General features: G+C 46.1%; 2 protein-coding genes across 3 annotated transcripts in view; one reads left to right on the top strand and one right to left on the bottom strand.

Annotated features, from left to right (window-relative positions):
- The window catches only part of LOC137416504 (synapsin-2), a 360,597-nt gene that overhangs the window by 26,205 nt on the left and 311,954 nt on the right, over positions 1 to 22,438 (bottom strand). Inside the window, exons 10-12 of one of the 2 annotated variants that reach the window (XM_078770286.1) lie at positions 3,999 to 4,124; positions 1,927 to 2,035; positions 67 to 162 (exon numbers count right to left, since the gene is read on the bottom strand). In XM_078770286.1, coding sequence (XP_078626412.1) covers positions 67 to 162; positions 1,927 to 2,035; positions 3,999 to 4,124 — 331 coding nt within the window. The remainder of the gene's footprint in view (positions 1 to 66; positions 163 to 1,926; positions 2,036 to 3,998; positions 4,125 to 22,438) is intronic. The other variant, XM_078770287.1, reaches the window with a different exon arrangement.
- Positions 1 to 22,438, top strand: part of LOC144889570 (uncharacterized) — a 434,610-nt gene that overhangs the window by 156,614 nt on the left and 255,558 nt on the right. The gene's annotated exons all lie outside the window — the stretch shown is intronic.

Below are 22,438 nucleotides of genomic sequence, written 5' to 3'. Positions count from 1 at the left end.
AAGAAGAAGAAGAAGACTTGCTCAGTCGTACTACTTTGCTGTACCTGTATCGTCTGCGCTCCTCACCCTTTCCAGGAGTTTGTTGATCCTTCACCGTCACACTGTCCGTGGCTTGGATCGGGCTGCTCATTTTCTGTGCAGCTGCACCCTTTGGGATCCCTCCTGAATAAAGGGAAACAGAGAATGATTTCTTAGTAACTGCATTTCATTGCTTGTGACGTCTATTTATTGTGACGTCTAATGCCTCTTCCCTTTGCTCCCCTTACTCATATTACCTTCCAATATTTTTCCTTCCCCCGACTTCCTTCTATAATCTTCCCATACACCATCTCCTCTCCTGCCATAGCTTCATTAGTACCCCTGCGCTCGCGAAGCGAAAAGTGCGGTTAAGCGATCGGTTTAGCGCATACATGTGGCGTGCGTGTCTGAATTAAAAAATTTCATTTTCTCGGCAACCGTTGGTCCGATTGACACGAAACTTTCATCATAGGAGCACCTCCACCTGTAGAAATATTTTATTACTAATTATGACGTCATAGGTCACGTATGGACGCCATCTTGGAAAAACGTTGCGTCTCTATCTCTGAAACCGCTCAATAGAATAAATTGAAACGTAGCTCATTGGTCAAGTACTCCCAATGGTGAATAAGATTTGTTAATGATGATGTCATCAGTGCCTTCATTATGACGTCATAATTCGGCAAGTACAACGCTTCATCCGATCAGTATGATTTTTTTTTCTCTGCAACTGTTAGTCCAATGGACCCAAAAATTTCGCCAGAGGAGTGCCTCCTGTAAAAAATTTAAATAAATAATTATGATGTCATAGGTTACGTGGTGCAGGCGCGATCTTCGAAAAAACGTTGCGCCTCTATCTCTGAAACTGCTCAATGGAATAAATTGAAACGTAACTCATTGTCAAGTTCTCCCAATGGGGAATAAGATTTGTTAATGATGTCATCAGTGCCTTCATTATGATGTCATAATTCGACAAGTACAACGCTTCATCCGATCAGTATGAATTTTTTTTTTCTGCAACTGTTAGTCCGATGGACACAAAATTCAACATAGGAGTACCTCCTGTAAAAAAAGTTTTAATGATAATTATGACGTCATCGGTTACATGGTACTGGTGCCATTTTGGACAAAACCGAAAAACTTTGCACCTCTATATCTCCAAAACGACTCCATGGAAAAATTTGAAACCTGGCTCATTGTCAAGTACTCACCACGTGGAATAAGATATGATAATGATGATGTCATCGGTGCCTTCATTATGACGTCATAATTCGACAAGTACAACGCTTAGTCCGATCAGTTTGAAATTTATTGAGCGTGATCCACGCAACTATTATATTAGAGAATGTAAATGTAAGATGTCATTGGTCACGTGGTCTGGCCGCCATGTTAGTTAGATCAAAGAAAAAAACCCTTCAAAAACAGAAGAGGGGGCTTGCACCAAGTTGACTGCACGGGGTAATTATCCTATGAATACCTTCCAGTTCTCAATTTATCCCCACCCCTTCACATACCATGCTCTTTTGAAGAGTGCAATGTCTTTTTTTTAAAATATAATTACAATTACAATGAGCTCACTTTCTGAACTCACTGACCATCTCGTTACTTCTTCCATCTTTACCGGATTTGGTTGTTAATTTATTGCATTCGAGACTGAAACAACAGCCTCAATCACCAAACCAAAGTCCAAACTGCTGGTGGCTAAATACACCTGCAGCCTTTATTCCAAGCAGGTAAAGCGCTGCTGGAACCTGATTGGTGCAGAGAAAGCCACGCCATGATTGGCCAATTATGAAGGCTGAACGGTCGGGTTTTTGAAGCTTGTTGGCATTCCTAACCGACCGAGACCGTACATAGCTCTACCAAAGAGCATGGTTTCTGCCGTTTTCAGTGATAGAAGCCAGAAACCTTCACTGGAGCCGTTGCAGTCTAGAATGTATTGTAAGCAACCTTGAGGCTGCTGCATCGGAGCCTGGACTGGGGACGCTTGAGCTCCGGCCTTGGCTCCTGCTTGGGCCTGTAGGAAACAAGAACAGGCGCTGCGAATGAGTCTACGTAAACCGTTCATATCCTTACTCTCTTTGTACAAATGGGTGTTCAAAGCAACAGGAAGTTTGACGGAGGATTGCGGCTGCTGTTTTTTGTATTTACAGGCCGAGGCTCATGGAAGAGTTTTAGAAAGGTTTTAGGACTTGCCGACTTCGTTGAAAGTTTTTTTTTATTTTTTATTTTTATTTTGTATACAAGATCGAGGCTCGTGAAAGAGCTAATATTAATCACACAAAAAAAATCAAACAGACATATAAAACTTATAATAAGGGGAGCGGTAGACAAGATGGGGAGAGAGGGGGAAGCACACAAACACCACATTTGAGAGCAAGGACATCAAGAGATCTGTGGGAGGGAGAGGGCTTGGGTGGGGGTGGGGTTGGGATTTGAGAGGGGGGGGGGGGGTTGGAAGAAAGTATAAAACACATGGACACTGCAAGGACTTCCAGTAAAGAAGTTGGTATTTCAAAAATGTTCACCGACATCCCGTATTAATCTTTTATCTACCACCAGCTAATTCTAGCACATGGGACACCAAGTTTGTGATGGAACCCCCTGCCAATCCGACTGTTTTTAATTGGGTCAGCCATCGGACCCCATACTAGAGAGCACAAAGGCAGGTGCGCTACCTGTGCACCATCCTGTCAGACTACAAACAAATAAGACCGTTACAGACAAACGTGAATTTCTGATTTCTGAAGAGGATTGCATTAGTTAGGGTTAATGGAGGTAGAAATGATTGCAGGTAGAGATGGGGAATGGCACGATATGGTGGAAAACCACCTGTTGGGAGCTTCAGAGGGGAGAGTGCGATTGAACTGCTTCCAGAAGTTAATTCCACAAAAAAGCAGAATAAAAGTGACAAAGCTGGATTTTGGGATGTTAACCAGGAGGAGGTTACTGCACGAACTTGCGCATCCTGGAATTGTTGGGGAGGGTCGGTGGACTGAGAGAGCAGAGGGAGCAATATCGGAGAATAGACCGTGGAAAACCTGAAAGACCACCGACATGTGAGATGTGAGATGTGAGAGCAACAGACCTTGTTCTTCGGCCTCATAACTGTGGATTCAATAATTTTGAGAGCCTTATATTCCATGGAATCCAACAGAAACAGATGTGATGCTGGGGCACCAGACCATAAGGGAGAGCGGTACTCCAAAGGCCTTGTAGGCTGCGAGTAGTTTTGCCAAGGAATGAGTCGGAATGGCAAAGGATGTCCAGTCTGCGGCTGGCTTTGGAGACCAGCTTTGCTGTATGGTCAGCACAAAAAAGGTCATGGGGGATTGTGAGGTCCAGCAGTTCAAGAGTGTAAACCTCTTCCAGTGACCGACCATGGAAATAAGATCGGTGGAATCACCTGATGATTCTTCCTGAATGACAAGGTGAGACAGTGGGATTTGCCAGCTTTGAAAGACATGTTCCATTTATCAGATCAGCGCCTCGTCAATTCCAGATTAGCAGAGGGTGACGAAGCTGCTGTCTCCCTGTGAGTGGCATGCAGGAGTCATGGATGTGGAGTCATCGACAAAAAAGGAAGAGTGGGTTTTCCAGACCAAATGTGATGGAAAATGATGGCAGTCGGCTGACACTGGGAAGCAATTGGACTGAGGCAGGAAGACGGGAGAAAAGTGGAGGAAAGGAATGCAGGTGAGGAGTGGAAGTTGATATTCTAGAGCATGTGTACATATGCTGGTATGGTTGGGGAGGTGTGGGGGCAAAACAGGTAGTTAGGGTTGGACCGGATGGCCACCAGCTTACACTGAGAGATGCCAATGACCTGCAGAGCTTTTGGGTGTGCCGGCATCACCAAATAATTATTATTTTCGTTAATTGCCTCACGCCAAGACCATAATACATGCGACCAAAAGGTCTCTTTGGGTGAACCTGCATCGAAGTTGTCCTTGTGTGGACGGCCGGCCAAGCGTGCACACCTGGTCCTCCCTGGCCTCTTCGTGCGCTGACAGTAGTTCGTTCATGCGGCCGATGACGAGTTCAGCGATCTGTTGCTTGTCCTCATCACGATGCTCACCCATCAGCGGCATTGCGGAGTCCATCAGCTGTGGGGCAAGAGAGAACCAGAGGGTATTACCAGATAATAGTGCATTGGCTATGATTGCACATCAATGCTGGACTGAGAGATAAAACTCTAGCTCCAGTTGATTGGGGCAGGATATTTGGCCTGGGTTGGGTACACAGGGATGCAATGGCCTGCTCTTTTCGAAAAGCACCGTGCGGTCTTCATGAGCGTTAGTGGATGGCAAAAACGGCAAAAACACCACTGCCATTCTTCGTCTTCTTCCGTATGAGGCAAAGGGCTTCCGGGTAGCAACATTGGCTCTGGGAGTAGCTGTGCCGGTGTTTGAATCCAGGCTAGATGGCTTAGAGGTGAGTGTACGTACCTCTAGGCCATCCTGCCCACCCACCCCTGCCAATGATGCAATGCCATGCCTGCGGATGTTGAATGAGAGCTTAATAGGTCAATAATACAGACTAGATACTTGGTAGACCGACAAAGTTGTTGGTGTTGTTGTTGTATATCTATTTGCAGTTCTCCTGAACCAGCCCACGGCATGGAGACAACTGATTGGTCTCCCAGGAGCGACCCTTAGATCCCCCACATCTAGGATAGTGTACCCCAACTTCACGAAGTCGAGGCCACGATAGAGTAAGAGAGACAGATAAGACAGAGACAAGAGGGAAAGGGTCGGTCCATGGGGACCGACCGGAAGATTTGGGAAGATTTGGCTCCCGACTTGCTTTGGGTGGTACAACCACGCATCCCCGATAGTTGTAGAACGATAAAGTAGACAGACTAGATAGACACACTAGAATCTAGATAGACAGACTAGATTAGACACTAGGCTGTGAGATTAGACAGTTCGATAAGTGAATCTGCCTCATACAGTCACGTGAAAAAGTAAGTACACCCCATGTAAAGTTTTGACTTTTTCAACATATTTCAACATACAGCTATTTGATCTTCATTTCAACACTATTGTTAGATAAAGGTGATATAATATAACAAATATCATGAAACATTTACATTTTGTAGTCCATTGTATAATTTAAATAAACATAAATGCAAATTTCGCATGTGAAAAAAGTAAGTACACCCCTACATTTATCACTACTTCAAATACCTAAAATGAGAATGAGGTGCACCACCTCAGGCGCAAATGATTAGAACATCGTTAGAGAGGATCTTGGAGGAACCTGTCTTATTTAAACCTCAGACATTTCGTTTGGTTTGCTCTTTGTTGTTGAAGTGTGCGGCGTCACCATGCCGAGATCAAAAGAGCTCTCTGAGGCCTTCAGAAAGAAGGTTATAGATGCCTACGAGTCTGGGAAGGGATTTTAAAAGATCTCCAAACAATTCTAAATCAATCATTGTCCGGAAGATCATCTACAAGTGGAGAAGATTCCAAACAACTGCCAACTTGTTCAGGCCAGGCCGCTCCAGCAAGTTCAGCCCGAGAGCAGACCGCAAGATACTGAAAGAAGTCTCTAAGAACCCCAGAATGTCATCACGGGACCTACAGGTAGCTCTTGACAATGTTGATGTCAAAGTGCACGAGTCTACCATTAGAAAGAGGCTGCACAAATTTGATCTACATGGGAGGTGTGCCAGGAGGAAACCTTTGCTGTCCAGAAAGAACATCAGGGCAAGACTAAAGTTTGCCAATGAACACCTAGGCAAAGACCAGCACTTCTGGAACAATGTGCTCTGGACAGATGAGTCAAAGGTAGAGCTATTTGGCCACAGTACCAGAAGACATGTTTGGCGAAAACCAAAGACAGCATTTGACCACAAGAACCTGATACCAACTGTAAAGCATGGTGGTGTTAATCTTATGGTTTGGGGCAGCTTTGCTGCATCAGGGCCTGGGCACTTCACCATCATAGAATCCACTATGAATTCTTCATTGTACCAGAGGGTGCTTGAGGATAATGTGAGGCCATCGGTCGGAAAGTTGAAGCTCAACCGAAGGTGGACCTTGCAACATGACAATGACCCTAAACATACCAGTAAATCCACCAAGGAATGGCTGAAAAGAAAGAAATGGAGGGTTCTGGAATGGCCAAGTCAAAGCCCAGATCTAAATCCCATCGAGATGTTGTGGGGGGATTTGAAACGAGCTGTGCATGCAAGAAACCCATCAAACATCGCACAGCTGAAACAATTCCGCATGGAGGAGTGGGCAAATTTTTCTCCCAGTCGATGTCAGAGACTGGTAGACAGTTATAAGAAACGCCTACTTGAGGTTGTTTCTGCCAAAGGGGGCAATACCACCTATTAGAGCCAAGGGTGTACTTACTTTTTCCACATGTGAAATTTGCATTTATGTTTATTTAAATTATACAATGGACTACAAAATGTAAATGTTTCATGATATTTGTTATATTATATCACCTTTATCTAACAATAGTGTTGAAATGAAGATCAAATAGCTGTATGTTGAAATATGTTGAAAAAGTCAAAACTTTACATGGGGTGTACTTACTTTTTCACGTGACTGTATGACCTCATATTTGGCACAGATTACCCACCGATGGCTGGCGCAGGTGGGCAATCTACTTGCCTGGCTTACAGGAGGAGGTGTTGCAATTAGAGTTAACCTTTACTCAGGTCGGAACAGTCGCGTCAATATTTAATTGAGGGAAATTTGGCGCACACGCCCAACACCCCCAAATGTTGATGTCGTTGTGCCAGTGAGTTATTTTTTTTGCATACACGGTCGAGGCTCTTCAGTCTTCCGGGTTCTCATTTCTTATCTTTATCCAGTGTTGATATAAATTTTTGAAAATCCCAAGTGAGGGTAGGCCTCCATGGGAAGAACGTGAACCGAGCAATCACCGTCGAATATACTCCTCTCGGCATTGCGCCCACGAGTTGTGCTTTTGGATCCCCCTGGTGAACAGTTCTTTGTGAATTCGACGGAAAAGATGCATTTATTCGAGGCCTGGAGCGTGTCCTTCCATTCCTAATGCCGAGACCGCCGTTGATCAACCGCAGCAATGACACGTCGTGTTTGAGGAAGGCGTGGTAGTGAATCCTTTACCCTGGCACTTGCGAGTACTCGCAGAGTTGATTTTGCATCCAAATGTGAGACCACACAACACCCGAGAGGTTGTATTCAAACGTCTATAAACGATTTGCTGCACTCTCCCTACGTGATTAGTTGCGAGAGTGGGGTTTTTCCATACATGGTCGAGGCTTGTGGAAGAGCGAGAGTGGAATGGAGCTAGGGAACAACCTCTAATTTTGGATTTGATTGGACGAGACAACGTACAATTTTACCAAAGCATACAACTATCGGGGATGCCTCTTTGTGGTGGTTGTACCCTCAATGCAAGTCGGGGGCCAAATCTTCCCCATTATTCCCTGCTGCCCGGATTCGTCAGGGCAGCACAGTCACGTTCAGAGTGCCGATCGGTCCTGATGATCCGGCCCTTTCCCTCTTGTCTGTCTCCTTGTCTGTCTCCTTGTCTGTCTCCTTGTCTGTCTCCTTGTCTGTCTCCTCTCTCTCTCTCTCTCTCTCTCTCTCTCTCTCTCTAATTCTGTCGTGGCTCTGACTTCGTGAAGATGGGAGCTAGTACATAACTTTGGATGTGGGGGATCTCCAGGTCGCTCCTGCGAGATCGATCGGCTGTCTCCATGCTTGTTCGAGAGAACTGTCTGGGCTATACAACAACAACAACTAAAGTATACTGTAGTATTAAGCTGAAGATTTTAGGAAGTTACAAATCAAACCATTTTATCAGAAGTTTACCACCGTTGATGCACCGTCTTTTACACCACCATATTCAACCCGTTAAATTAGTTCTTCATGCCTGTTGTTTGTGTCCTTCATGACGTCCCTAAAAACAGTAAGCTTCCTGTTTTGAATGATTTTCAATTTTGTTTGACTGTCAGACAGACAGACAGACAGAGGCAGGCTCTACCACGCTTTGCTCATGCCGGACGAGATGCCGAACAATATTCCCAAATTCAGAGCCAAGGTACTGCTAAACTGCAGGTATTTGGAAGTGCAAACAAGCCGATTGGTCTCGATCATAAACTGAATGACAGATGTCTGGGCTATACAACAACAACAACTAAAGTATACTGTAGTATTAAGCTGAAGATTTTAGGAAGTTACAAATCAAACCATTTTATCAGAAGTTTACCACCGTTGATGCACCGTCTTTTAGATGCACCGTTGATGATGCACCGTTGATGCACCGTTGCACCGTTGATGGATGCACGATGCAAGAGAGATGCACCGTTGATGCACAGACAGAGTGAACCAATTGCTTTGCCCCGCTTTGCGCCACGAGTACAGGTAATAAAGGATGTAACTGAAATAACTAGGGTGACTAGGGTTCAGTGTAAAACAACTCGAAAGGTTCCAGGGCTGATTGGTCGTAGTCAGGAAAGATTAGAGGAGACATTATAGAATAGAGAATTTATCTGAGCATACGATAGGAGTATCCATAAGCGATCAGTAGCGTACGTACGTAGAGTACGTACATATGTCATACGTACGTGTCTGCATTTTCTTAAGAGCGTACATTGAAAACCGTTCAGTGGAGGAATTTTAAACTTTACCACATGTTGCATGACCATTTGATATAGCGGTCACCCTTTTGAGGTCAATATAGGCCAAAAGGTCAACATAGGCCAAATTTCTACATTCCTCAATTTTCATCCAATTGACTTGAAATTTGAACAGGATTTTCATATCAGCTCACAGAATTCAACCACCAATTATTTTAGCTCAACATACGCCGAAAGGTCAACATATAGTCAGGTTCACTATGCTTTTTCGTTCAAAATTTTTGGAGATTAGCAAAACTATACATTTTTGGAATATTCAGAGCATGAGGAATCCAAAAATTAATTTTGTCATTTGCGAATTAATTTTGCCGAAAATGACACAAGACAGTAATGAAGATCTGTAAAAGCATATTCCTGAACGGTATAGACCGAGTATATCCTGAGTATAGGACTTATAGTTCAATCTGATATTAACAAGGCTGCTTTCTTGCTTTATAAACCCATACCTATAACTTCAAAGGACTTGCAATATCATGTATTATGTAATACAGTTATATCACAAATATAAAGACAATGGTTTTCAATTACCTTTGTTTGTTGCTTTTCTATCATCCTGAGCACTAATTTGAGGCATTTATTGGATTCCTTGACCCAGAAAACATAGGATTAGCACATTTAATTAAGTTTCTAGGTTGACTAGAAGCCGAGATAGCACAAAATATGTATTTTATGGCGGCCATTTTGAAAATCCAAAATGGCGGCCATGCAGGTGTCTGTGCAAATGCCAACATTGATTTTCGGATTCTCCATGCTCTGATGATTCCAAAAATGTACAGGTTTGCTAATCTCACAAAATTTTGAACGAAATTATATTTGTTAACATAGTGAACCTGAGTAATAGGCCAAATTTCTAAAATCCTCAATTTTCATCTGATTGACTTGTAATTTGAAGAGGATTTGCATATCTGGTCACTAAATACAACCCCCAACAATTTTTTGAGGTCAACATAGGCCAAAAGGTCAACATAGGCCAAATCTCTAAAATCCTCAACCCAATCGACTTGAAATTTGAAGAGGATTTGCATATAAAGTCACTGAATTCAAGCACCAACTATTTTTGAGGTCCACATAGGCCAAAAGGTCAACATAGGCCAAATTTCTAAAATTGTTAATTTTCATCCGATTGACTTGAAATTTGAACAGGATTTTCATCTCAGCTCACAGAATTCAACCACCAATTATTTTTCTTATTTAAACATAGGTCAACATAGGTCAAATTTCTAAATTCCTCAATTTTCATCTGATCGACTTGAAATTTGAAGAGGATTTGCATATAAAGTCACTGAATTCAAGCACCAACTATTGTGAAGGTCCACATCGGCCATATTTCTAAAATTGCTAATTTTCATCCGATTGACTTGAAATTTGAACAGGATTTTCATATCAGCTCACAGAATTCAACCACCAATTACGTTTAGGTCAACATATGCCAAAAGGTCAACATAGGCCAAATTTCTAAAATCCTCAATTTTCAGCTAATTGACTTGAAATTTGAAGAGGATTTGCATATCTGGTCACTGAATTCAACCCCCAAATATTTTTTGAGGTCAACATAGGCCAAAATGTCAACATAGGCCAAATCTCTAAAATCCTCAACCTAATTGACTTGAAATTTGAAGACAATTTGCATATGAGGTCACTGAATTCAACCACTAACTATTTTTGAGGTCAACATAGGCCAAAAGGTCAACATAGGCCGAATTTCTAATATTGCCAATTTTCATCTGATTGACTTGAAATTTGAACAGGATTTTAATATCAGCTCACTGAAGACCAAATCGCACCAACTTGCAACAAGTTCTTCTCAAGACTGCGTGGGTTAAGTATTTTATGAATACCATGTCGTTTACATAAGGCATTTAGGATATTAAAGAAGATTGACAGACTATGTGCAGATAGTGCATTTTTCATTGAGGTTTTATTATTTATTATTTTATTTTTATTTTATTATTTAATTTTATTATACTATTTTTATATTATTTTTCATTATTTTTTAATTTTCATCCCCTCCTCTAGTCCCCTCTCATGTGTGTATAAACCAATTCCGCATCCTCCTGCGCAAAACACCCAACTTGTGCGAATTCAAACTTTTCCATTTTCACATGACGTGTATGAGCACAAGTTGTTGACTTCTCATGGTTGGGTTGGTAATACAACTCAGGAAAGATTAGTGTAGTTGCCTTTTCCTGCAAGAACCTCTCCTTGTATAAACACCAGTAGTAGTAGTAGTAGTAGTAGTAGTAATAGTAGTAGTAGCAACTTTGGCATCTCGTGGTTGTGAAGCAGATGGACCTAAGGTATTCCAGTTCTTTTTGCAGAAGTACAATCATGAATGAAGGAAGAGTTTGATTTCACTTAACCTTGTGTTTTATTCCACTTTACCTTTACCACCTTACTCTACCAATTTTTGTTTTTACTCCTGAGACTCTCATCACAATTTGAGACCTCTCTACATCATATATCTGCATCAATTTACCTGCTATAAACATACATCACATATTCCCATAATTCCTACTCATCATGGAAGTATTGACCTCGCTGTATTTTACACATTTTACACATTTTACACATTACACATTTTTACACATTACAGTATTTAATACACATTTTGGGGCAAGTATTTCTTTATTTATTAAAAATGAGAAAAAGAAGAAAGAAGAGGAGGAAGAATTATAGAGAGAGTGAAAAAAGGAAAGTATGGAGAGGTTGGGAAGAATTGGGAGAGAAGGGGCAGAAGTTTGGATGAAGTCGGAGTAAGGGGAGGGAAGGTTATGGAGACCTGTGTGAAACATCTCAGGCTGGATTCAACTTTTCCGGTAATATTTACTGGCCTAATAAAACAAGTGGTCCCTTCAATGTGATAAAAATTCCAAACAACTTTAAATGAGTTTATCACTTCCTTTACCTAAAACGTTGGCGTCGTCGCGCGAGCTCGGCCAGAAATAATCACCTCTTTGCTCAGATCTGGGAAAATCCTCGATTGGATCATGCTCCTACGAGCACGCAGCTGCTAACAGGGCTGCTATTAAGAGAGCATCAAACGGATGTATTTTCGAAATGAATCGGTGATGGAATGTGCAGGGAAATTGAGCCTGGCCTCGCGAGCTGGGGTCAAAGGAACTTCCAAAATGGCGGCGTCTCGCCCTGACATATTGAGGACAAGGCCCTTTCCACGTCGTTTCCATGAAAATAACTTCAGTCCATTTGGCTCGGGCAAGAGATTCATGACTTTCCAAGTGCTATTCCCACTCTTCTGAAGAGGGGTAAAACTGTCCGAGCCCGCTCAAATGTACAATACCATTGAGCTACAAATATTCGATCCCATGAATAAAACGACGCATGGGGGCCAGATGTAGTTTGGCAGGTGAAGGGTTAATCTTTGAATTTCCCATTAGGACCATGTACTGCCAAACTGGTAGCAAATGTCCATGGCACAGCACACCTGTTGCTGTGCTTGAATCTCTTTTGTTCACCTGATGCTCTTCTCTCACCTCAGGTACCCCCCTACTTCAAATTCTTCGTGGCATCATCTCACGTTCTTCGCGACATTATCTCAAGTTCTTAGTGGCATCAAGTTGGCAAGAGGAGTGGTCCTCTTTAGAAGTAGGAAACCACTTTCTTGTTGCGAGGACCACACCACCTGACAACCAGACTTTGGTCATCACGAAACTGACTAACCACGAAATATGTGGGTCCACCTAAACCTCTTCCTCATTGATCAGGGTTAGCATACAGCCATTGGACACAGACAGAGCCTCTATGATACCCTTCACTGTGGATGTTGACAAGTGCATATTAAGAAGCATATTGTGGAGGACTGCACCGGGCACCCCTAACAGGCCGATAGAGGGACTGAGAACCTCAAACTCCATGAATGAGGACGCTGTGACTTGGTTTGGCCCAAATCGGATCACAATAATTAATTAATGAATAAATGGTATGTTTGGTGTTGCTATATGATCACATGGTTTGGCTGCGGTCAAGTCATACCAAAGACTTAAAAAATGGTACGTGCTGCTGCCTTGCTTGACGATCAGCATTCAGAGGATAGAGAGCACGACAAACCATGCGTTTGTCCTCCCTGGCCTCTTCGTGCGCCAGGGAGGCATCTATAGGGTGGAGGAAATTTATCCTTGATTGCCTTGCTGAATGACTACAGCAAAGCGACATGATAAAGATGGTGCCACTGGTGTCATGAAAGGATACGTCACTTCCCCCAAGCTCAGCGACTGTGTTGTCTGAAGTCAAGTCTGGGGATGTCCTTTGTATTTGTCTGTGTGCATGTGTGTGATTTGTTTTGAAGATCCTCCAAGAGCTTTGGATCATGAAAGAAGAAGCATGGATTGATTCGATAAATACAGGAATTAACTCGAAGGGCACTCGGGAGAGCGAATAACTCTGCCAAGCTGACCAGTTTATGGTTTGTATCCCACTGATAGGCCGGATCTGGATTCGGACCTGAACCAAAATCAAATTAGCTTGTCCTTGTCAGCCAACCAACTCATTCACCTAGTTTTGTCATAATTTGTCAACAACCGTTCAAAATATCATGATATATATATATATATATATATATTGTTACTGATCGCGGTTTAGATGTTACTTTGCCGAGCGAAGGCTCCGCAACCGAACAGTTATTCCCCGATTAGAACCCGATTCCACCCAAACGTTGGCCGGATCGCACCGCAGCTATTCAATAGGGAAAAGACAAAGGCGACACGGATGTGAAGAAGAAGAAGAAGAAGACAAAAAGGTTGGAAATACTACTAAATTTATTCCTACTATTTACATGCTCAAAGTAACCAAGGAGAAGGAAAGATAATAAAATAATATACAGAAGAATCAGAGACACAGTGCAATTATTAGCTTATACAGACTTAATTAACCCAGGGACAAGACACACAGAACAAACTCACGTACACAAGAAGGGTGGAGGAAAGGAATGAATGCTGGAAGGAGGAATGGGAAGGTTCAGCTGGGGCAGATGGTTCGGGCTTGATCCCGCACGGGACGTCGGCTGGACCTCGACGGCCACCGATGCCACCGCTATCTGGTCCCCGCGGGGTAACGGGTTGAAGCTGCCTGGTGGAGTCGACGCTGCTTGTGGAGCCAAAGCTGCTTCTCTGGCTCACCTCAGGGCGCGTCTGCCGTTTCTGGCGCAACTGCTGGTAATTGACCTGGAACCTTCCCTCTCTTGGCCCTGGTGTCTCCTCACCATCGACAACTCAACGTCAACCAACGCAACCACTGACCACTCGACGCCACCACTTCTCACCACCGACTTCTTACCACCGCAACCAACGCAACCCCTGACCCTCCTCTGACGACCAACTCACGACTCACTCTGGTTGACTCCCTCTCACTCCTTCAACGCTTCTTGCGCGCGCGCCTTTATAGCGCCTCCAGCGATCAAGCCGCCGGCCTTCAGGACACGCCCATCGGTGTGCTCACCTCGGCCCTGATTGGTCGGCACGGCCCTCTAGCTCCGCCCTTGATGACGATGGGCGGGCACGCCTTTCTTCCCCGACCCGAGCCTCGTGGCCAATGGTGGTTTTGGAGGGGAGGTAATTGGCAATCGAGGCTCGGCAATGACGAAAGGGGATGTGAAGGAAATGGGGATTTTGGGGATGGGAATGAAAGGGGATCTATTCTCTTTCACTGGTGCAATGGAGTACTTCAATTAATGGGAGACACAGCCTTACTCTAAAACACAGAATAAGATATAACTATCAAACAGGGGTATTCTATTATTTGGCTGACGTGTATGCTTGTGGACTAATTATGGGATGCCCTTTCACCTTTACACAGCTCCGGAGGCAGGGGGGCGCAGAATAAACAATAATAATAATTTACACAATCAAAAAAATATACAGTCCTCATATCCGCAACACTGCACCCTCCTCCTCTTAGGCACTACTCGGGCCTACAACTTTTATTTTTAGTGTGACACGTAGGTGTAGTTCCCTCTACTTTTAACCTGACCCTGAGTGCGACAGTTTTAAAACATAAATAAATGTGTCCCGCTGCTCCATTGCACCCTGCCTAACAGACTTACGCCCACAGTTAACCGAATTGCGGAATGGTCTTCAAACTATACACTGACGGTGGGAAGCATTATTTACAATGACGCTATTTTTATTTACAAAACTAACCCAGGACCTGTGATTGTTCTTTCTGGGGGGGAGACAGTCTGCTCTGCATCAATGCACCATTAAAGCACCCAAAAACGCACCAATACACACCCAAGCACCAATCGGTGCAGTCATCACTGTTCAAGAATAAAAAATAAATCAACAACCCCTAACCCTGCAGGTGATCTCTTGCTCTTCGGCTCCCTCTGCTGGTTATTATTATTTGGTCTTCCAGATGTTGTCATTCTTTTGCTTTGCTTACTGGCGGCCTATTTGTATTAAAACTTGCACCTAATGTGTCCATTTTTATTTATTTTATTTATGGCCCACAGGGCCGACTACGTGTGGTTCACCTGTGGGGCATCGGTGCCCCGTGGCCAAGGTCCGCCAGCAAGATGTCGGGCCCTCATGGCCGGTTCCAGCAGAGGGGCCATGCCCCAACCCATGGGGTCCATAAGTGGTGCTTGGCCACAGACATGTGGTCCATAATGTGGTGCATCGATGCAGACAGCTGGTTCTGGGAATTTCGGGCGCACAATGGCCGACCCACGCACGCTCCCCTCGGCGCCCAATGGCGCACAGGTCATGTGGGAGACAAAAGAGACAATTGAGCGAGGGGTAAGGTCACAAGGGTACACATCAATAAGGCAATGCAAGGCGAAATGCGTACGGAGGGCGAAGTGAGAAAGCTCGTCCCTACCGTACGTCACCCCCCTGTCACCTACACTACCCTTGCCCTTACCCCATATTTACAAAATCTACCCATTTACAAATTCGTCACTTCGTCTTGTCTTCCCCATATTTCTTCGACACCAAATTCGTCTCCACAATCCCTCTAGCCAAAATTTGCCATTACCCAATTCATCGTCAATCCTCATAAGGAGGAAGAGATGGAACATCAAGCACAATGTCACACCCATGTCATGATGCGTCTCACAATCCAAACATTTGCATTAATGAAAAATAATAAAACATGGCATGGTGTGGAGTTACCTCATCTCAGGTGAGTGGATGCAGATGGTGCGAGGAGATCCTTCATCCTAACTATCCTCTAAATGACTTTAACACACTTTACACTACCCGGGGTCTCTCCCTGCCAATCCATTGGCCAACTTACACTTTGGGTTCTAAAAACCAATTCCCATTGACCAAACTGTGGTGCTTCTCAATTTGGGGTCTCACTCCCCCGATTCATCTCCCGGTGCCCTCGCACAATTTCTGGGCTGCGACGTGTAGCTCAGTCTACCCACCTGCACACCTCCACCACTGCAGTTGCCAACCGAGCTTACCTAGCTCCTCACCCTAACCTAACTAACTGGGGAAAGCCCCTCCTGGCTCTGTCACCCCACTCGGTGCCCTCTGGCACTGGGCTACCCGGGTCCGTCCTCCGGATCCTCGGGCCCCATCCACAACAACTACTACCGGCTCCCAGAGCCCACCTGTGGCCTCACCTGGCCGACATCCTCACAGTGGTGTAGTGCCCAAACCAACTACACACACTAACAGGCTACACGCCCAGCCATTTCCACAACACTAATGCACCCATCCAAAGACCATTCTTCCACCCGCACCACAGATGCCAATATCCAACCACAATTTACCTATACCCTCTACCTAACACTTACACTACCCGCCCCGGGTATCCGTGATGGGGTCCACTCTTCCCCCATTCACACCATCGCACCATCCACTCCACTCCACAATTTCCACCATACTCACTCCACGACCATCCATTCCAATTCTCCATATACTCCACACTACCATTTATTCCATACACCTGTCCTCCATTCACCTGTCGTTGCACACCTGTGCAATCATACCTGGTGCCACCTGCACCCTCCTCCTCTTCCTGGACCATTGGGTCAGCACAATACACAATCACCTTCACTCACTCATACACTGCTCCACACACCTGTTCAGTTGCACCTGTTCAATCTCACCTGTTCAATCCTCAAACACACGGCATCATCTCAGCTAACTACTCCCCTCTGAAACTTGCGCTTCCCAGTCGTCCCTTTAACTATTGCGCTCCCACGTCATTATCATCCACGCTAATCTACCTGCGTCCCCACTACAGGTATCAGTCACTAACTAACCTTAATGTCACCTAATGTCATCTTCTAGGGCCCTACACACAATATCCTAACCCACCCGGGCTAGTTTTCACTGCCATACACCCCATAAACTATAGCGCATTTGCCCCCCTCGTTGTGAGGGATGGTGGATTTGCCATCCCACCACATCGGGGAGGTCCTATCAATTTCGCTCGTCCAAATCCAACCAATTCAAAAATTTTCCATTTACTGCCAATTCTACCCACTATTATAAATTTCGTATCAAATCACGATCACTATCACTATCACCATCATCACAGTCCACTATATCCTAGCCTCGGTGCGTCGTGACATCATTAAACTCAGTTCGTAAAGCCGAGCAATGAATTCGGGTGGTTTGGTCACCTGCAGGTTGAATCCGTCCGGCTTTCGGTTCAAGGGAGGTGGTTTGGTTGGACCGAGGTTCCACGCACCATCTCGGCGCGGCACCTTGCGGTCCCGGGCCCGCTGGCTCAATCTCCCCCGGTCGGAACCCCGTCCCCACGAGGGGGCACCATTCCGCTTCCTCCCACTCGCCCTTGAACTGGACCGGTCGCCTCGCCCGCCAAGGCCCGGACTCGACCGTGCGGGGCGGGGCCAAGCCCGAATCGGCAATGACGCTTCAAAGAGAAGCGACGCAGCTTCGATCCGCGCCGGGCCCTGCACCCAACAAAGCACACCGCGCCCCGAGTGCTCGCATCGGCTATCCGTCGCCCTAACCACTAACCCGGTTACCGTCGATGCTTCACTTGCATGCTCACACGCATACGCTACCCCTTTCACCCTCACAAAACCTGGCGTTCCAACGCCGTCCGTACATTCCACCAACGCTCTCCCTGTTACACACCACACCTCTCGCGCACACCTCGGTCCACACCTCTCCTCCGTTACGTCCTCCGTAACACTCGCCATGGGCGTGCACTCTTGCATCCACCCACTAACGCGCTCACATGGGCTCTCCCACACCCGCGCTACCACTAACTCAGGTGTGCTTCCTCGCACACCCCCAACCATTCCAAGCGTGCATCCTCGCACCCGCTCCACCACCAACTCACTCCCCGTGTCACACTCCGTACACCCCGACGTGCATTCTCGCTCGCACTCGGTTTCACTCCCACACTTTATAACACACCCACTCGCCGACGCACACTTTTTCCTCACACGCGTGCCATTTCCACTCATACGGGACCCTTCACCAACGCCCGGATGCTTCCTCGATCCCAAGCGCGCGACAATTCTTTTGTCGCTAAACATCCTCTTACAAAATCTCCCAGCACAATACACAACAGCACGTCTCACCTTCGGGGTTCTTCTTCCTCCCTGCACCAAAACCTGCAAACTTCCATTTGGATTAGCGAGTACAGCATCAGGATGTGCATTTAGACTTTGAGCAATTTCCATTCCTTCCTCCGATTGTTGCTCTTTTAACTTTAAGTCCCCGGTCTCTCCAATTTCAACTATACCCATAATTTCTTTGTTCACCTCGACGACCGTTGGCTTTAATAAAATTCCCTCTACCTCATCGGTCACCGGCTTTTCCAAACCCCGTGTCGCGATTTCTACCCCCGTCATTGTACCCGTGCTTTCCTCCGCTTCGCTCAACCGGCGCTTCTCGACCCGCGTTAACTCCTCGTGCACCCCTGGGACCCTTTCGCCCAACTTGCGGTCTCTGTTCCTCTGCTCCCTTTCCTCCCTATCGGCCCTCATTCCGTTCGTTGTTGCTTCAATTTGGTTTCCCCATTGTTCCATTCGCTCACCATGAGCATCCATTTTTGCCATCAATTGGTCCATAAAAAATCGCATGTACCCTGGTATCTCCGGCTCTGCTGCCGCGACCACGTGCGCAGCGCAATTTGGTGCTGCTTCGGTCACGGGCGCGGCAAAATTTGGTGCCGCTACAACCACGTGCACGAGGACGCCATTTTGTGCACCTGATACTCCCTCGACCGCCTCCTCATTGCTCCCCTCCATTTGATCCTGGGTTACCCCTAACCCCTCCTCTAGCTCACCCACCGGCATCCGATCGCCTTGACCAGCCATGGCGCGATTTCAAAATTCGGGTTTTTGTAAAACAACACAAATTTCCAGCAGCTTGTAATTTTGAGCGCGTTAAGCGCGCTTCGGGTCCGATCCCACTTCCCGACACCAATTGTTACTTAATAACACAATTGGTGTTCCAAAATTTGGGCCTAACAAATTTAGTCCCAGGTCCGAATCCCAACTCCTGACAACCAATTGTTACTGATCGCGGTTTAGATGTTACTTTGCCGAGCGAAGGCTCCGCGACCGAACAGTTATTCCCCGATTAGAACCCGATTCCACCCAAACGTTGGCCGGATCGCACCGCAGCTATTCAATAGGGAAAAGACAAAGGCGACACGGATGTGAAGAAGAAGAAGAAGAAGACAAAAAGGTTGGAAATACTACTAAATTTATTCCTACTATTTACATGCTCAAAGTAACCAAGGAGAAGGAAAGATAATAAAATAATATACAGAAGAATCAGAGACACAGTGCAATTATTAGCTTATACAGACTTAATTAACCCAGGGACAAGACACACAGAACAAACTCACGTACACAAGAAGGGTGGAGGAAAGGAATGAATGCTGGAAGGAGGAATGGGAAGGTTCAGCTGGGGCAGATGGTTCGGGCTTGATCCCGCACGGGACGTCGGCTGGACCTCGACGGCCACCGATGCCACCGCTATCTGGTCCCCGCGGGGTAACGGGTTGAAGCTGCCTGGTGGAGTCGACGCTGCTTGTGGAGCCAAAGCTGCTTCTCTGGCTCACCTCAGGGCGCGTCTGCCGTTTCTGGCGCAACTGCTGGTAATTGACCTGGAACCTTCCCTCTCTTGGCCCTGGTGTCTCCTCACCATCGACAACTCAACGTCAACCAACGCAACCACTGACCACTCGACGCCACCACTTCTCACCACCGACTTCTTACCACCGCAACCAACGCAACCCCTGACCCTCCTCTGACGACCAACTCACGACTCACTCTGGTTGACTCCCTCTCACTCCTTCAACGCTTCTTGCGCGCGCGCCTTTATAGCGCCTCCAGCGATCAAGCCGCCGGCCTTCAGGACACGCCCATCGGTGTGCTCACCTCGGCCCTGATTGGTCGGCACGGCCCTCTAGCTCCGCCCTTGATGACGATGGGCGGGCACGCCTTTCTTCCCCGACCCGAGCCTCGTGGCCAATGGTGGTTTTGGAGGGGAGGTAATTGGCAATCGAGGCTCGGCAATGACGAAAGGGGATGTGAAGGAAATGGGGATTTTGGGGATGGGAATGAAAGGGGATCTATTCTCTTTCACTGGTGCAATGGAGTACTTCAATTAATGGGAGACACAGCCTTACTCTAAAACACAGAATAAGATATAACTATCAAACAGGGGTATTCTATTATTTGGCTGACGTGTATGCTTGTGGACTAATTATGGGATGCCCTTTCACCTTTACACAGCTCCGGAGGCAGGGGGGCGCAGAATAAACAATAATAATAATTTACACAATCAAAAAAATATACAGTCCTCATATCCGCAACAATATATATATATATATTGTTGCGGATCTCGGACGTCGGCTCTCCCGTTATCAAGGGGGGGTTAATCCCCTTATCCTTTTATCTGGCCGACCCGTGTCCTGGAAGTTATACGCTCCTTCTGGTCGGTATTAGGTAGGGTTATTGGTCAATTTAGTCCCAAATACCTAATTACGAACACCGACCACGAAGCAGAGAAATAACTCCTGCCCGAACCACGGCGTTAGTGGACATGCCGAGCGAAGCGAGCCGCGATTCGGGCCATTAACAGGGACTAAACCCGATTATGGCAGTTCCGATCGTGCCACGTTTACCCAATGAGAGAAAAGACGGATGCGATCGGATAAGAGGAAACCAAGAAAGAACAGGGCAATTTATTCACAATGTACAAGAAGGAGAAGAGGAAACGAAAGAATGTACAGGATAGGAAGAGGAAGAAGCAGAACACAGGGCAGCCTTAGACAGTCTTACTCTTAGTACCCAGGACAAACATACACACTCACATGGGGATTGTAGATGGTTGATGGAACAGGTAGAGGGTCCGGCGATGGCGTCCACCTCGTCCGGTCCCCGACTCGTATCGTGCAGCAGATGGAAAACGGCAGCAGCTCTCCGCGTGTAGTGGAACTCGACCGGACAAGTTATATAACGGGGGGAAGCTGGTGTCCTATGGCGTATGTAATAAATGCACACTCGTGCCAAACGCCCCCTCTCTCCATGGTCCTTTCGCACAGCGCATTTCCAAACAGTCCTTTACAACGCCAATTGTACGACGCCGTCTTGGACAGTTCTCTCATCAAGTGCGCCGTATATCTCTTCACAAAGGTGCGCTCTCCCGATAAGCCCTTCTTTAATAAGGTCCTTTTGCAATGCGCGTTTCCCAGTAAGTCCTTTACAATGCCAGTCATATGACGCAGTTCTCCAAGTCCTCTTGCAATGCGCGTTTCCCAGTAAGTCCCGTGAAAGGGTTTTGCGTTCGCTTTTATAACTCAACCAAGCGATCGCTCCGCGAGCCCCAAAGCCATGCCTGTCGGTGATGTCACTTCAGCCCTGGCTGGCTGGTTAGGGCTTACCGGCTCCACCTTTGACAGCTGGGTGACGTGGCCACACCTTCTTCCTGGTGCTCCGCCCCCTTTCTCGGGCCTTGCCACGTGGCTTATGGCGGCGTTGAGCGAGCGCTAAGGCAGCTGCTGCTGTCCGAGGCGCGTAACACTTGGGAGGGGCCATGGGCAAAATGGAGGGCGCATAATGGCATCGCTTGGAGAGGGAGGCTTTCAAAATGGACGGATTGGGGCCTACTTCTTATTTGATTGACACAACGCAGATTCAACTATTGGAAAGATGGCCTTACATATACACATACTAATGAAATAACTGACGTCCTATGGTGGCCTACGTGTTGCTTGTGGACCAACTATGGGGTGCAACCTTTAACCCTTTAATATCATATTTACACAAGTGTGGGTTCTCAAATCCGCAACAATATATATATATATATATTGTTACGTGCTCTTCCACAAACCCCGGTCACGGTGTACCTACGAGCCCCGAGAGGAGTCACGGCAGAAAGATGTGTTATTCTGTATGTCAAAGATCAATGGTGAAACCACACCAATTGTTACCAACAAACAAATATTGTATTAAGATTACACAAGAATAACAGCACAAAAAACAATTGTAATCAATTGTACAACAAATATATCATTCCTATGATGGTACCATCAGTTTCGTACAATATAACTCACTGTGCTCCAAGTGAGCGAAAAGAACATCCCCAATGTCTCTATCCCGGCTTCAAGCCAAAGTTGTTCCACGCTCCAGTGATCGTCAGAACCATGTCGAATCGAGACCAGAATCCTGTTCGGTTGACAGTGACAGTCACGCTGCCAAAGATGCGTAAAGGTGCCCTCAAGGCGACTGGGAAATCACCCCTTTGGATATGGACGTTCAATGGCTTCCTTTACGGCGAACCGCAAATTTCCACTCAAAATCCACATTACACA

This window comes from Myxine glutinosa, chromosome 1 (genome assembly GCF_964187855.1).
Source record: "Myxine glutinosa chromosome 1, kmMyxGlut1.1, whole genome shotgun sequence".
Taxonomy (NCBI): Eukaryota; Metazoa; Chordata; class Myxini; order Myxiniformes; family Myxinidae; genus Myxine; species Myxine glutinosa.
This window is presented reverse-complemented; position numbering and strand designations above follow the sequence as displayed.